The 16829-nt window shown below is 34.3% G+C and overlaps 1 protein-coding gene across 5 annotated transcripts in view; it reads left to right on the plus strand.

Annotated features, from left to right (window-relative positions):
• ARAP2 (ArfGAP with RhoGAP domain, ankyrin repeat and PH domain 2) overlaps positions 1-16829 on the plus strand; it is a 189562-nt gene that overhangs the window by 14111 nt on the left and 158622 nt on the right. For 4 of the 5 annotated variants that reach the window (XM_041753307.1, XM_041753306.1, XM_041753310.1 and 1 more), the window contains exons 2-6: positions 262-1328; positions 10574-10632; positions 11721-11797; positions 12824-12915; positions 14989-15342. In XM_041753307.1, the coding sequence (XP_041609241.1) occupies positions 421-1328; positions 10574-10632; positions 11721-11797; positions 12824-12915; positions 14989-15342 (1490 nt within the window). In that variant the 5' untranslated portion in view covers positions 262-420. The remainder of the gene's footprint in view (positions 1-261; positions 1329-10573; positions 10633-11720; positions 11798-12823; positions 12916-14988; positions 15343-16829) is intronic. The other variant, XM_041753309.1, reaches the window with a different exon arrangement.

The following is a 16829-nucleotide window of genomic DNA, read 5'->3' on the forward strand; positions in this document are numbered from 1 at the left end:
TTTTATATTTTGGGAAAGTCATTTTTTTACCTTTTTGAAAATCATTATTGGTTTGACATGACATTTCCTTCCTGTATCTTCACACTCTACCCAGGAATTGACTTATATTAGGGCATGCACAGTAATGCTAAAGATTCTAAATTCCGAGTGGAAGTAAGTATCCTCATTTCTGTTGTGTTTCTTCAGAGAAAGTTTCTAAGGTAAAACTAGGTTTTACTAACTGAAATGTCCTAATAAATTAATACTTTTTTTTTTTTGCAGGCTTAAGCACATAAAGTATTCACTGTGAAGAAAATAGCATTTTGAGACATTTTTCTGTTGCAAGTGATAGAGAAAAAACCAATACAGAAGTGCACTCTCCTATGCGTGTACCTCATTGTACTGCTTTTGATATATCAGCTTAGTAATGAAGCCACCATTATGTCCTCAGTCAGTGAAGTAAATGTTGATATCAGAGATTTCCTAATGAGCATTAATTTGGAGCAGTACCTCCTACACTTCCGCAAGTTTGGTTTTAATACTGTGAAAGACTGTGCAGCAATCAATGATGGTGTGCTACACAAAATTGGAATATCACCTACAGGACACCGGAGGAGGATACTGAAGCAGTTACAGATAATCTTGTCAAAAATGCAAGATATCCCAATATATGCAAATATCCATAAAACAAAGAAGGACGATGAGACTTCAGAGGATCACCACGCTCCATCTTCTGGCCAAAATACCTCCATAGAACTTTCAGATACAGGTGGTGTCCAGGCACCTAGCCCGACGCACTGGGAGACTGTTATCAAAAATCTTGATCGAAATGACGTTAGTGTAGAAAATAGCCAGTCTCTTAAATCAGATGATAAGCTGTCTCTTCTTAAACACAACTTTCGCGTTCCAGAAGAAGAACCACACCTGAATTTGAGTTCTTTTCAACATACTTTATTTGGTAATGAAAATATTAAAATAGAATCTCTGATTACAGAGAAAACTACAGATTGCACAAGTGAAGAACAACAAACCATAAGATTTGATTTGCTCTCAGAAAATGCGAGCAAGCATCCTGATGCAGATCCTGAATGCCTTTCCTCCCTTGGCTGTTCAGACTCGGAGGCAAATTCTGGAAGTGAAACTAATGGTCTAATAGAAAGATCACCACCATCCCCATTCTTTCAATTTCAAGGAGAAATGGTTGTAAATGATTTGTATGTCCCGTCATCTCCAATCCTGGCACCAATGAGAAGCCGTAGCAAGTTGGTTTCAAGACCATCTCGATCTTTTCTACTAAGACATCGGCCTGTACCAGAGATTCCCGCATCAACAAAAGGAATTTCAGGGAGGTAAGAATTTTTTTTTTTAAAGATTTTATTTATTTATTCATGAGAGACACAGACAGCTGGATGCAGGATTCCATCCCAGGACCCTGGGATCACGCCCTGAGCTGAAGGCAGTCGCTCAATCACTGAGCCACACAGGGGCCCCAGGAGGTAAGAAATTTTATGATGAGCCATAAGTATTAGATTTGGCGGGGGGGCGGATTTAGTTACTTTTAATACATATTTTTAATGTTTGTAAGTTCGGCTTGTAATAATTTACCTACTCAACCAACCTTTTTTTTTTTTTCCTTTTAAAAGTAGAAAATGCCATTTCTTTTGTATACTATTTCTCAGAATCTGTTTCCAACTTATAACTGCCTGAGACTCCTTAGTGTTCTCCCGTGTGATTGGGAGAAGTTCCCTTCCTTTATTTTTACCTGGCCGTTCCTTCCCAGGCCTTCCTTTCACACCTGGTATTACATTCTTCCACAAGTGCAGTTCTCATAATGGAATTGCTGATTCTGTCTCCCCCCTGGATCTCTTGTTCTTTGGCAGGGGCCACCATTCTAATGTTCGTATCTCCACTGCCTGACACTACATGTTGGCATGGATTAATAATTCAAGGTACATCTAGGGAGCACCTGCTTGGTACCAGTCACTGTGCTAAGTGCAGAGGAGGTAGGGAGGGATAAAGGCGCCTGAGGAATAGTGTAGGAGACAGATGTAAAAACATGGTCATAGTACAGTGCGGTTCACTCGAACCGGAATTCTAAAGAGGGGCCCACCAGCGTGTTGGACTGTTAGTACTTTGAAGTAACTGCTGAGTCTGAGAGCTGACTTAACAGCAGAGAGAGCTTTCATCCCTTTCTCAAAGTTACACCTAAAATAGTTGTGGTTTTCTCCAGGGTTGTGGTGGGATGTTTTTTTCACTGAAAGCTAACACTTGCCTCTCTACTGGGAGTCATGAGGTGGTTCAACTGTTAACTGCTGTGGTACCAAATGCGATTACAGATTTCCTGCACAGGCTCCAGCCTGGCAATTCTGCAAGATCCTCCTTCCCTGCTTGCATCGACTCTGCCCCTACTGCTGGTACTTTGCCTTTGGGCATCGTCTGTGGTAGTTATAGTGCAAGATCCTGGTTGTGTTTGCAGGAGAAAATGTGGAAGTTTAGTATTTGCCAAAGAAAATATGGCAATTTATGGGATTGTTGATTTAAGAACCTCTCATTAGAACATAAACTCTTTGGGGGAAGAGGTCCTACCTTCTCTTTTTCTTGGCATCCTTAGTGCCAACAGCAATGTGTAGACTTCCTTGGAAGTCAGTAGTGGTAACAGTTTCATTAATTAAACACGCTAGGTCTTAGTTTGGTTTATAATTTACCATGGGTTATCTTAATCTCACAGTGGCCCTGTGATATAGATACCATTCATCCATTTTCTTATAAGGTAATTTTTCTAGCATTACGTGTGTAGTAAACTGAGCTTTCATTCCGGTACATTAGACTCTAGAACCCACTTACTTTTTTAATCACTCATTTAGAAACTATACTTAAAAAATGTTGATTAGATATATGAGAATTGAAGTATTAGTTACAAATGTAGAAGATGACCAATTCCGTATGACACTTTAGTTTTAAAATGTTTTGCTAGTTTTAAACAAAAGAAAGCAACTGGGAACCGATTGCTCTGAGTACACACATCAAAAGTCTATCTTGGCCAGAACGGAATCCTTTTGGGAGTCATAAGGATAACTTCAGATAGGAAACCTTTGGCTTAAGTTTTAAACAAGATGTGCTATTTTTCATACAGTTTTGAAAATCTTTTGATGTTTATTCAGTTGTAAGCAAGCTTTATTTCCTATGAAAGTCTTGTTATTCACATTGTTTGTGAGTTAGGAGTCTTTGAAAAATGAGAATTGAAATAACGTTAAAACTATTCTTAAGTAACTGAGTACTGGCTGCTTCATAGTCCTGCCAGATTGCCCCTGGTAACCCTGCTGCTTTGATTATGGCAGTAAATGGTACCTATGTATCTATGGTGTTCACATCATAAAGTGAGAGTGTAAACTCAATTATTTTCAGACTTCACAGTGTTTTTCCTTGTGGACCCGGCCTGAATTGCAGATAGTAATTTTGCAAGATTTTAAAATGTTATAATGGGACTTTAAAAATAGAACTGTGGATTATATAACCTGAGATTCTCTGTAATCAGACAACATCTAGATGATATTTTAGTACATTTCTCGATGTACCAAATAAAATTTCTTCGTGGCCAGTGCTTTTAACTTTTTTTTTTTTTTTTTTTTTTTTTACTAGTTAAGCATTTTATGTATCTGTTAAAGGTATATATGTTTTCCTGGTGTGAGGCCCTTTGTTGAAATCCTCCCCTCTGCCTCTCCACTCTTTATTTATCTGACACAACTGACTCATGGTCAAATGGATTATCTTTGCCCTTGCTTTGAGTTTTTCCTGAATTCCTTGCCTGCTCCTTTTCCTGGAAAGACTGGGCTGGATGGGGCTATTGGACAATGAATCTCAGGGTCTCTTTTTTGGCTTAAAGAGTCAGCTCTTCCCTTATCAGCTTCACCTGGACGTCTTGCAGAAACTGAGTTCCAGCATCTTGCCCTTTCCCTGGGTTTGACCTGTGACCCTGGAGGATTCTCATCAGTGCTCAAGGCAGGAAAGAGGAAGTATCTTTCAGCCACCTTACCCTTCCTGCCAGTTTCAAGGTTTTCATCTTTTCACGCAACTATTTTATCCTTGGGACCAGTCTTAAAGCCCCTCTCTTTTAGGTATCGTGCCTCTGAATATTTTGAGGGAAGGAAAATGAGCAGAGATGGAGGGAGGAGGATGATGGGCATCACTGCGTTGTGGTCAGAGAACATCTGTTATAGTTTAGGACTGTCATACCGTATTAATTGATGGCCCCTTAAATGTTTGAAATCTAAACCTGAAGTCTCCAGGCTTCTTTGAACTTTTTATTAAAAATAGCAATCTTAGATATTTTTCTCTAGATAGACATGATGCAGACATTAGAGATGGTTTACACTATTTTAGACTTTAATGTTGAAATCTATATGAGCAGAAAGTGTACAGTAAAGTACTAAGCAGTTGTTGGGTGCATCCAATAAGAAAAATACAGAAACTCATCTGATCTTTCTTATGCTCAAGAAAAATTGCACATTTCATGTTACAATGAAAAAAATGTGTATTAGTAATTCAAATTCTTTTAAAATGCGCTCCTATAAATTCTATGAAAAAATAGGCTGATTATTTCAGTATTCGCAAAATTTTGATGTCATCTAAATAAATCAATTTACATAAGTAATAGTTTGATTTATTCTTAGAGGTTGATGATATATGTCTGCTCCATACTTTTTATAAGTAAAAAGACATTAGGTTTATACTTTTTTATTTTTCATAATTAAAAACACCACTTTATTATTTTTTTTTAATATATACATGTTTTTAGTTTTTGCTTAGATTCCAGTTAATATATGGTGTAGTATTAGTTTCAGGTGTAGAATATGTGATTCAGCACTTCAGTACAACACCTGCTGCTTATCACAGCAGGTGCCCTTCCTGAATCCCCATCATCTATCCCCTCTGGTAACCATCAATTTGTTCTCTATAGTTAAAGAGTGGCTTCTTGGATTAACTCCCTCTCTCCCACCCCTTTGCTCATTTGGTTTCTTAAATTCCACATATGAGTGAAATCATATTGTATTTGTCTTTTTCTGACTTATTGTGTTTAGTATTACACTCTCTAGCTCTATCCATGTCCTTGTAAATGGTCAGATTTCATTCTCTTTTTTTTTTTTTTTTTTGTGGCTGAGTAATATCCTGTGGGCGGTGTGTGTGTGTGTGTGTGTGTGTATCTTTCTATATACATCACATCTTTTTTATCCATTCATCAGTTGTTGGGCATGGGCTGTTTCCATATTTTGGCTGCTGTTGATAATGCTGCTATAAATATTGGGTGCATGTGTCCCTTTGAATCAGTATTTTAGTATCTTTGGGCTAAATACATAGAGTTGCTGGGTCATAGGATAGGTCTATTTTGTACTTAATGAACAGCTTCCATACTGTTTTCCAGTGGGGCTGCACCAGTTCGCATTCCCACCAACAGTGCAAGAGGGGGTTCCCCTTTCTCCACATCCTTGCCAATACTTACTCTTCTTGTGTTGTCAGTTTTAGCCATTCTAACTGGTGAGAGGTGATCTCTCATTGTGGTTTTGATTTATATTCTCTGCCTGATTATGAGTGATGTTGAGCATCTTTTCCTGTGTCTATTGGCTGTCTGGATGTCTTCTTTGGAAAAATGTCTGTTCATGACTTCTGCTCATGAAAAAATAAATTTTGAGCTACAACTTTTGCTAGTTAATTAAAAAAAGTGAGAATAATGATCTAGACTTTTGTGTTCTAATCCTTTTGTAATTATTCTAATCCTAAGGACTTTTTTGGAACTTCTTGGATTGAGACTTAATTATCTCTGCCTTGTAAATTTCATATTCTTGATCTGTGCTGTAGTTAATATACTCTAAAGTTTTCTGAAAGCAGATTTGTGTGTTTTAGATATTATGTAACCTCGAGGCAGTTTTATTTATTTATTTATTTATTTATTTATTTATCTATTTATTTATTTTAAGATTTATTTATTCACAAGAGAGACACACACACACAGAGAGGCAGAAACACAGGCAGAGGGAGAAGCAGGCTCCATGCAGGGAACCTGATGTGGGACTCGATCCTGGGACTCCAGGATCATGCCATGGACTGAAGACGGCGCTAAACTGCTGAGCCACCAGGGCTGCCCTCAAGGCAATTTTAAACTGCTGCCTAATGATTGTGGTTTTCTTTTGAATTCATTTCTGTAATGACCTCTAGTTAGTCCGTTGTAGTTAGTCTGTTATGAATTGCAAGAATTGCATTTTTAAAAAAAACATTCTGTGAAATGATGGTCCATCTATAGTGTGTAGTTATTTTTTGGTGTGGCTGCCTTGTCTAAGTAACAGGTAAGTATAGATCATAAAGGGAGATCTTTAATTAACCTTCATAGCAGTGCTTTTCTTGGTAGTTTTAGTAATTAAAACATATGTGGAAAAAAAAACATGTGGAAAAATAACTTCTGTATGTATGCTTAATATTAACTCTAATCAGTTATTTTTTTTTTGCAACTTGGTGTTTTACTTAATATTATTATTTTTTTACTTAATATTATTTTTGAGATTTGTCCACATTGATGCACATATTCTATGCAATAACTGCTGTATAGTCTTACTAGGTTGTTGATATGTTTTCTCTATCACAAATGAAAAGTTATATTTTTAAGGACTTTAAGAAATAAATGTGCACAGAAGATTTACTGGGAGGACCAACTGTTTTTTACTCTAATATGTATTATAATTGGTTTATTCTTGTTTATATTGTGAAGAGCACACTTTAAATGTTTTAAAAGCATTTTTTCATGAATCCTCATGATATTCCTCAGAAGCAGGTGCTGGTTTTCATTCCCCTTCAATAAATGAGGAGTCTGTTAGGTAACTTGACCGAGGTCACAAAAACATAATTAACAAGAGAAGGTGATGATAGCTACTGCTTTTCTTTATGGGTTTTTAATTTTTGTAAATCAACCATGCTTTATATTTCAAATTTAAAAGTTTTTAGGATAAGTGGTGGGAAATCAATAGGCAGAAATAGGCAGAAATGAGGAAAGAGTGTGAGCTTTGGCTCTTATTAGCTGTAGGACTTGGGCTAGGAGAGTCTCCCTTCTTTATTGGTGGGATTAGGACACCAAGTCTTATTGCACAGGTATCTTATGAGGATGAACGATGAGATGCAGATATATAAATTCCTAACATAATGCTTTGGGCATAATAGGTATTAGAATATAAAATAGCTTGTGGTGATTTATTCATAGATAAATGAGAATATAAATTGATTACTGATTTTCAAAACAACTTATTTTTCTGTATTGAGCTAACCTTTCATTAACAGTAGATCAAATGAAGTTGGTTGATAGATTTGGTAATTGCTTGCAGGTGGATATTTAGCATAAGAATTAAAATCACAAACTTTTTTTTCACATTTTATATGGCTAATAGTGAAACCAGCAAAATGCTTTAAAATAGCACTAATGAAAAAAAAATAAAACAAAAAAAACCCCACCACTAATGGTGTTTTATATTTTATACTTCAAAAGTTAATTTTTTATACCTAAAAAATGTAAAGTATATAAGTATATGTTTGTACTTAAAAAATGTAAAGTATATTTTTATACTTAAAAATATAAAGCGTATTTTTTATATTTAAAAAATGTAAAGTGTATTTGTATAGTAAAACCAGCAAAATATGCTTTAAAACACCAATAATGGTATTTTATATTTTATACTTAAAAAATATAGGGGATCCCTGGGTGGCGCAGCGGTTTGGCGCCTGCCTTTGGCCCAGGGCACGATCCTGGAGACCCGGGATCGAATCCCATGTCGGGCTCCCGGTGCATGGAGCCTGCTTCTCCCTCTGCCTGTGTCTCTGCCTCTCTCTCTCTCTCTCTGTGACTATCATAAATAAATAAATAAATAAATAAAAAATTAAAAAAAAAATTATATATAAAGTATATACTTAAATTCTAATTCCTTTTCAAATATGTTTTCAGTGTATGTAAAATGTTAACTTCTCATTAATGTTATTCAATATTTTATATATTAAAAATATAATTTTCTTTTTTGGTTTTGGTTTTTGTATTTAAGACACATTTATGTATTCAAAGGTTGCAAAGATTTTCTTGTGTGTATTTCCAGTTTTAGAACTTTAGCATTGACATGTAGGTCTAAACTCCAGTTCAAGTTAACTTTGTATATGGTATGAAGTAATGGTTGGTATTCGCTTCATTTTTGCATTGAGATAACCAATTCCAGTCTTGAAAAGACTATTCTTTCTCCAGTGAATTGCCTTCACATTTTGCTCAAAAACCAGTAGACCGTAGACATGTGGGAGTTACGTGGTACTTTTATTCTGTAACATTAATTTATGTGATTTTCCTTTCATCAGTAACACACTGATTTGACTGCAGTAGGTTTAGATTAAATATTGAATTTATTGTATAAATCTTCCAATTTATTCTTCTGAATATTTATTTTTACCATTCCAGGTTATTTATATGTGGATATAAATTTTAGAGTTACCTTGTCAATTTCTACATAAAAGCTCGCTTGAATTTTGTTCAAGGTTATGTTGACTGTGTATATCAATATGTGGAGACTTGACATGTTATCGATAATTGGGTCTTCCAATCCATTAGTACGATCTATCTATTTATTTTGGCTTTTAATTTTTCAATGTTACATGGTTTTCAGTGTGCTGATTATGTTTTGATAAATTTACTCCTTAGTATTTCGTGTTATGGATATTATTATAAAAGTTGTATTTCAAACTATTTTCCCAGTTGCTCATCGTGAGTATTTAGAAATACTATTGAATTTATTAACACTTTCCCCTTATTGTGGGACCTTGCTATACTTATTAATTTGGGAGTCTTTTTGGTAACTTCTTTAGGATTTTCTACTTAATAGATACCTTCTGCTTATAAAAGATCTTCATTTCCAATGTACATGCCTTTTCCTTCATTCACTTACATTGCAGTGGCCGAGACTCTCTGAAATAATGTGAATGTGAGTAGTAAGAGTAGACCTCCTTGTCTTTCTTAATCTTAAGAAAAACCATTCAGCCTTTAATATGAATTATGTTGTAGGTTTTTCATAAATGCCCTTTATTAGGTTGAGGAAGTTTTCTTCCATTCCTAGCTTACTGAGAGTCTATTATAAATGGATGTTGAATTTTGTTCATTGGTTTTTCTGAGTCTGTTGTCATTGAAAATGTGATTTCTTTCCTCTTTCATTTTCTTAATTTGGTGTATTACATTGAATTTTTTCATGTTAAACCAACTTTGCTCTTTGGGCTAAAGCTCATCTGATTATAAAATATTATTCTTTTTTATAGATTGTTAGATTTAATTGCTAATATTTTGTTAACGAGTTTTGCATCTGAGTTCGTGAGGGATATTTCTCTGTTGTCTGTAGTTTTGTTTTTGACTGGCTTTGTGTCTTTAGTACTGACCTTATGGAATGAATTGGGAAATAGTTCCTCCTTCCCTATTTTCTGAAAAAGTTTACATAGAATTGGTATTATTTTGTTCTGAAATGTTTGATGGAATTAACCAGTGAAGTATCTCGGCCTAGAGTTTTTTGTAGGTAGGTGACTAATTACTAAATTCAGTTTTTCTGACAGAGGGATATTAAGATTTTTGTATTTATTCTTTATATATTTGATAATTTATATCTCAGAGGATTTTTCAGTTTCATCTAAATTGTTGAATTTATTGACGTAAAGTTTTTTCTTAATAATCTGTAATTATCTCTTTAATGCTTGTAGGATTTGTAGTGATGTCCTGTTTTTCATTCCTGGTATTGGTAGTTCTCTTCTGTCTTGCTTTTATTTTCCTTCCCTGAGTTTTATTAGTTTTATCAATCTTTCTGAAAAACCAGCTTTAGTTAAAATGACTTTAAATTTTTGTCTATGTTTTATTTCATTGGTTTCTCTTCTTTATATCCTTGCTTGTAGTTATTTGGGCAGATACATATTTAAGAGACATTAAGGACCCTGTCTTGATCCTTACGTTTAGATGGAAAAATAGAACTCTTTCGTATAGTAGTGGGTATTCCTTATAGCTGTTTCCACAGTGTTTTTCTCTGTCATTGCTATAATGTTATATTCTAATTAATTACCTAAAATCTTTCTCTCCCAAGGCAGCAATTTTTTTGAGAAAAGGTCTTGTGTACTTTCATACTGTGCCCATGGAGTCAACATATTTTTGACTCAGTATTGTAAAGCTAATGATGAAAAGACTACATAAATATTGAAATCTAGTTAGAAAATTAGTTTCTCACAAGGGGTATGGCTAGAAGTTTTGGAATTCCAATGTACATACTAGCATTGGGCAACTTCATTCGTTTACTTTTTGTGAATTATAAATGTGTGAGGCAAATACTTGTAATACCTAGTGAAGTCTTTTCAAGGCTATTTAGAAAAAAAGTTATGGAATTCAGCCATTCTATTTAATTAAAATCAGTCAAAATCTGTTTATTTTTGAATAGTAGTTTTTTTTCTACTTAGAAGAATGTTTGTCTCTATAATTCATCCTTTACTCGAAATAGTAACTTAAGTATTTTTGCTTATCTATTTTAATTTATCTGTTTTCCACCTTTGCTTTAAGCTATTACCGTGAGAGAAGAAATGTTGCTACCTCAACTGGAAAGTCTGTGACACAGGAAAGTGAGTCTTTGCATTTAAAGTCTTTGTAAATTAGCACTCATTTGACAATCCTAAATATGTGAAAATTGTGATTAAAAAAAAAAGCCCACTTGTGGAATAGAGAATAATGAGAATAACTCTCTACTAGGGTTCATAATACCTTAGATACTTTTAAAGATGAGTGAATAAAAGATAGTAATATATACTTAGACTCCTAAACATCTGCATATACTACTGTAAAAAGATTTTTTTTGCACAAGGCTTCATTTATCATTAGCCACAGTTGAAGGCATTTAGCTAAATTAAGTGGTTTCTGACAGTCTGAGCTACAGGACATAGATTTATGGAAAGTGATTTTACCATGGTAACTGGAAAGGGCTGACATTACTTAGGTAAATTGGTCATTGACAGAGGCTTTTCTTTTTGAAAATTCTGTTTCTATAAGTTCAGGAACATTCTTCTTAACAATAAGATGGCAAACACTTGGGTTACTGACCCTTTAAAATTTTCTTGTTGTAACAAACTGCAAGTGTTGAAAATTCTTTCTTATAAATCTGTATAATTCATAGACAGTAGAAATTCTCTTGAAATAACTTTTACGGGTGTGTTATTGGCTGTGATGTTAGATTATATTAAGTGGATTCTGGTATTTTGAATATAATACCTCGCTGTTATGTTGGTGAACTTTTAATAATTGGCAGACAGTAGACCAATACTCATTTTTTGCCACTAATACTGTTGTCTTATTTAGGAATTAACATTATAAATGGCATCATTACTGTTTGGATCATATGTGGAAAATGTGCATAGTTATATTAACATGGGTTTTAGAGGTTAACAAGGACATATATGACACATCACACTTTAAGAAATAGTGAGTAATATGTTTTGGTTGTGAAATGAGAGGTATACACAGTGAGTGCTACATCAAGAAGACCATGGGAAGAGTTGATTTGGGGGTGAAAATTAAAAGCATAATTTTGGACTCTCAGAGAAGAAAGATTATATAAGTTGTGATATGGCTATAAAAAAATTAAACAATTACCTTTAAAAATAATATTCCACATAATTCACATCTTTTCATTCTCATTCTATCATTTCTCCAAAAGATTCAAATGAGGAAAATTCATCTTCCATTTTTCCTTATGGAGAGACCTTTCTCTTCCAGAGACTAGAAAATTCCAAGGTTAGTTCCATACATTTTCATTTTTTCCATATCCAAGTGTTTGCACCTCTGTTTATATTTGCCTCTTCAGGGATCCCTGGGTGGCGCAGCGGTTTGGCGCCTGCCTTTGGCCCAGGGCGCGATCCTGGAGACCCTGGATCGAATCCCACGTCGGGCTCCCGGTGCATGGAGCCTGCTTCTCACTCTGCCTGTGTCTCTGCCTCTCTCTCTATCTCTCTGTGACTATCATAAATAAATAAAAAAAAAAATTTAAAAAAAAAACAATATGTATATTTGCCTCTTCATTTTCCTTTAAAGTGTTTGAAGAATGAGTTACTTTTTTTTTTTTTTTTTTTTTTAAGAATGAGTTACATTGAAGGGAGACATTTCTAGTCAGTAAAATTCTGTTCAGTAAAATCATGGTGAATGTGTTTCTTTATACTTCATAAAAACATGTTCAATTTCAGGAATACAGATGGCTGGATTTTCGGAATTTTCCATTTTTCAGAATTTTCCAAAAGATAAGTTAGTTTAAAGACAAACTCCCAGAGAAAGCAAAAGCAAACAAACAAAAATCCCCTTGATTTTGCTTTTGCCTTATACCCAAATATCTACTTCTATTTACATATCTTAATTATTTTTTTATTAGCCTCTGAAGTGCTTGTGCTCTTTTTTGTATTTTATTTCCTGGTTGCAATAGAAGAGGAGTTGGAAGACAAAAAGTGGCAAAGTAACAGTAAATAAATTTTGTTCTTGGTTGGCATCTTCTGTTTTTCTTGATTGAAATGATAAATTATTAATGGTTTAAATATAATATTGGAAAAGACATCAAAAGACCTTTTTTAAATATAGTCTCACTAGTTAAGTTACTTTTACCAAAATTGATCTAAGCAGTTAGACATTTTTGTAATAAAACTAAACTTAGATATTGTGGGTGTTTATAGAATATTGCTATTCTAAAAAAAGTGTGTGTGTATATGTATATTTTTTATTTTTATTTTATTTATTTTTATTTTTTAAATTTTTGTATATGTATATTTTTAATAGAAGAGGTCTATAAGGAATGAATTTTGGACCGATGAAGAAACACTCAAAGGGGATAGAATTACTGAAAGAAACTCTTTTCTCATCAAATCAAGGTACGAGTCATGGCTGATGATGATTAATTCTTTTGAATAAATGTTATACAGTGTTGATTCTTGCTCATACTATATATCTAAGAAAATAGTTGACATTGGTAAGTTCAAATCTTTCTAGATGTTTCAGTATTGGCATTAATTCAATTAATGCCAATTCAATTAATTCAGTATTCATATTAATTCAATTAATAATTGAATTTAGAATCTGTAAATTGAGTGCACAGTGATATTCTGCAGCAGTTTGTTTGTTTTCTTGGTTGAAACCAGTCTTCCTGTTCCAAAATTGCAGATACGTGGTGCCCTCAACTGCATGTTAAAGATGAGAAGTTATGTTAATATGAAGGATGAAAGGGGCAGTACAAAAAATATGACTGAGGTGCAGAATTTTTATAAATGTAACATACTCTTTTTACTGGAAGTTCAACATTGGCAAGTGGCTTGACAATTATCCAGTTATTTGGATCACACATGAAATTAAACAGAGTTTGTGAGGCACCAGCTTAAATTTTAGTTTTCTCAGCTTTATTAGGATTTGTTGTACTACAATATTACATAATGTTCATTTTAGTTTTGATTTTTATCCTTTCCTTTCCAAGGCTGACATTGTTGTGAGTTTTTTTTTTTTGTTTTTTGTTTTCTGTTTTTTAAGAGGTGGCGGAAGAGAGGGAGGGAGAGAATCTTAAGCAAGCATCACATCCAGCACAGAGCCTGAGGTGGGGTTCAGTTCCACAACCCTGAGATCATGACCCGAGCTTGTATTGAGAGTTGAACGCTTAACTGACCGATCCACCCTGGCCCCCCAGTTGTGGGTTTTCTTAAATTGAAACTAAATAATTTGAGGACCTTCAGTTAGCATTTGATATGAATGTATTTTAATGCAAAATGTGGAAGGGGCCAGGTTAAATCATTCTTTTAATGAAGTAACAGTTTTTAGAATGCTGTATCTGTATAGCGTAGGATGTAATTTGACCCCTCTCTGTATCTATTTCATTGATTAGCAAAAACTTCTTTGTGATGAGTTTTATTATACCTAAATGAGTGAATCTGTTTTGTCATTTCTTCAGTCCATAGCAATATGCTTAGCTATTATGAAATGTGTTCCAGTGAATATTACAGGTTATACAGCTTTTACCTTTTAATTGTACCTTGACTCTTCTTCATTTTCTGGGCAACACTGTGGTGCAGTTTTTCCTCATTGATGTTGTAAAATAGTACAAAAGCTTTAACCAGTTGGATATACTCACTTTTTATTTTATTTTATTTTATTTTATTTTATTTTATTTTATTTTATTTTATTTTATTTATTTTATTTTATTTTATTTTATTTTTTAATTTTATTTTTTATTTTATTTTATTATTTATTTATTTATTAAATGTTTTTTTATATTATGATAGAACATAGAATTCTTGGAATTGAATAGTAGAGAGCCAGAGAGGGGCAACAGGTTTGGAAGTAGTATCTCCAAATAGATGAGGTAGTGGTTCATGATGTGGCCCAGGGACTAGCTGTGGGCTGGCTACATAATGGTGTTGGTGAAGATGGGAAATCGTGATGCAGAGAATATGGTCAATCTCCACCCTTACTGATCTGCATCCAACCCCCCCAGAAAAATGATCGGTTTAATGATCAGATTAATGACCTATAAGAAAAATGATACTTCTAGCAGTGTTCAAATATGTCTTAGTATAATTTGAGATTTCTATTTAATATTTATAAAGGAATTTAAGAAATTATCAGATGGGTGAATTGAACTCCTAAGAGGTTTCTGACCTTAAATTTCTGTGATTTCAGGGCACCTGGGTACTCAGTCAGTTAAACATCGGTCTCTTGATTCTGCCCAGGTCATGATCTCAGGGTTTCATGATCTTAGTGTTGTGAGATTGAACCCTGCCTGGAGCCTGTGCTCAGAGGGCAGTCTGCTTCTTTCCCTCCCTCTCCCCCAGTTTGTGAGCTCTCTCTCAGAACAAACAAATCTTAAAAAAAAATTGTGATTTGTATAAATTTACAATGTAACCAATGGTTTAAATGACATATGACACTTTGAAATGTTAACACCATTTATTTCCATTTAGCATATATGATAACAAGAAGGAGAATATAAGTGAAGACAAAGTGGAAGATATTTGGATACCTCGAGAAGACAAAAATAATTTTCCAAGAGACTCTGCTTCAGAATCAGAATATTCAACAGTAGAAGAATGCTTTCAGAGTTTAAGAAGAAAAAACTCAAAGGCATCTAAAGCTAGGACTCAGAAAGCATTGACTGTGGACCCTGTCAGTAGGCACAGTTATCCATTAAGCTCAACAAGTGGAAATGCTGAGTCCACAGTCGTTTCTTCAAATGCAATATCTCCCTATGCCTGTTTTTATGGATTCTCTGCAAGGAAAGTTAAATCGGGATGGCTAGACAAGCTCTCTCCTCAAGGGTATGTAGTTACTCTTTTTTTTTTTTTCCTCTAAGTAGCATATTTGTAACTGTTCAAGTTTATGCATTTCTAAACTTGCTAGGTTGCTGCTACTCCTCCCCCCGCCCCCCACCACCATGCACACAGTTTTTAGGGACTTTCAGTGCACTTTTGCAAATGTTGCTCTTTAGACATAAGGAGGAACATGTGCAGTGTACTATGTGGAATGATGGGATAAGGTTCTGAACAGCAAATTGAAACGGAAAGTTGCAATTTCACATCTAGATTCTTAATGTTAGTTTCTGACATTACACTAAAATGCACTGTGTCCCAATTTGTGGCAAAGAAAAACAACACAGATTGAGTTGGTATTACTACGCCCACGCTGTTTGGCTTTTGCTCATATTATAACAGTGTTCTGTTTGGGAATACAAGTCTTAATTGTAGTTAGGGAAAGTACATCATTGTTAGATTTTGGGCTTCTCTGTTACTGATATATTGTTTTGATTTTTGTATTTTGCATAGAAGTCAGAGTCCCTTGAATATTTTACTTTTAAAACATTCATCATTTCAGATGTTTATAAAGAAACTTCTGTCCCTAGGGGTTTTACAGTACTGAGAAATATTTGGGAAGGGATATATTTAATTAGAATTGTTTTCTGGTGTCCTAATATTTGAATGTCATTTTGAAATACTTACTTGAAATATTCCTCATGAATTATTAAGTTGTTTTGGGATTAAACCTCTTGAGTTTAGGTAATTGATGTGGTGAGTCCCTACAATGTGCTGGTTTTCTTTACTCTTCTCCCAAAAATGTGCATCATTTCTGGAAAGCCTTGGTTGGACCTAAAATAAATTTTATTAGGAGAATATTACCAGAAGAAGCATTAATTGACTAGTGGGAAACAGATATTATATTTCTAAAGAAAGTGAAAAAGCCTCATACTTTTATGGTTAGTAATTATACGGTTAATACTTTATACCATTGCATTCTTTTAGCAAATTAGATATTGAATAAACTGAAACAGAGTATTTCTTAGTTATCCTGTCTTTTTTTCTGGTTACATTATGATGACAGAGTAGTCAACTATGACTACTTTTCAGTCAGTCATCAGTATTATTGGTAACTACATAGACTAGTAGCAAAGGTATGAATAAGCACTCAAAAGTAGAAGCAGGTGGCATAAACAGCTATTTTGAATATTCTCAAATCTTTCACTTCTGTAAAATTGAAGTGTTTAGGGAGATCCTAGTGCTTTCTCCACTTACCACCGGAAGATTCAGCAGACTCTGGCTATAGAGCCCCCAGCAGCTGTGGTTTCCTGCATGATCTCTGGTGGTACCTCACTCTCTGCAGGGTTGATATGTTTATGCTCCAGGCACACTGAAAAAACTTCACCATCATTGGCTACCTCCGGGACATTTAGAACATTTTTCCTCTCTCTTTATCAGAACTCAGATTTTCCATCCTTTCGATTCTGAATCTGCCTAGGGTTAGATGCTGTAAG

This window comes from Vulpes lagopus, chromosome 4 (genome assembly GCF_018345385.1).
Source record: "Vulpes lagopus strain Blue_001 chromosome 4, ASM1834538v1, whole genome shotgun sequence".
NCBI classification, from domain to species: Eukaryota; Metazoa; Chordata; class Mammalia; order Carnivora; family Canidae; genus Vulpes; species Vulpes lagopus.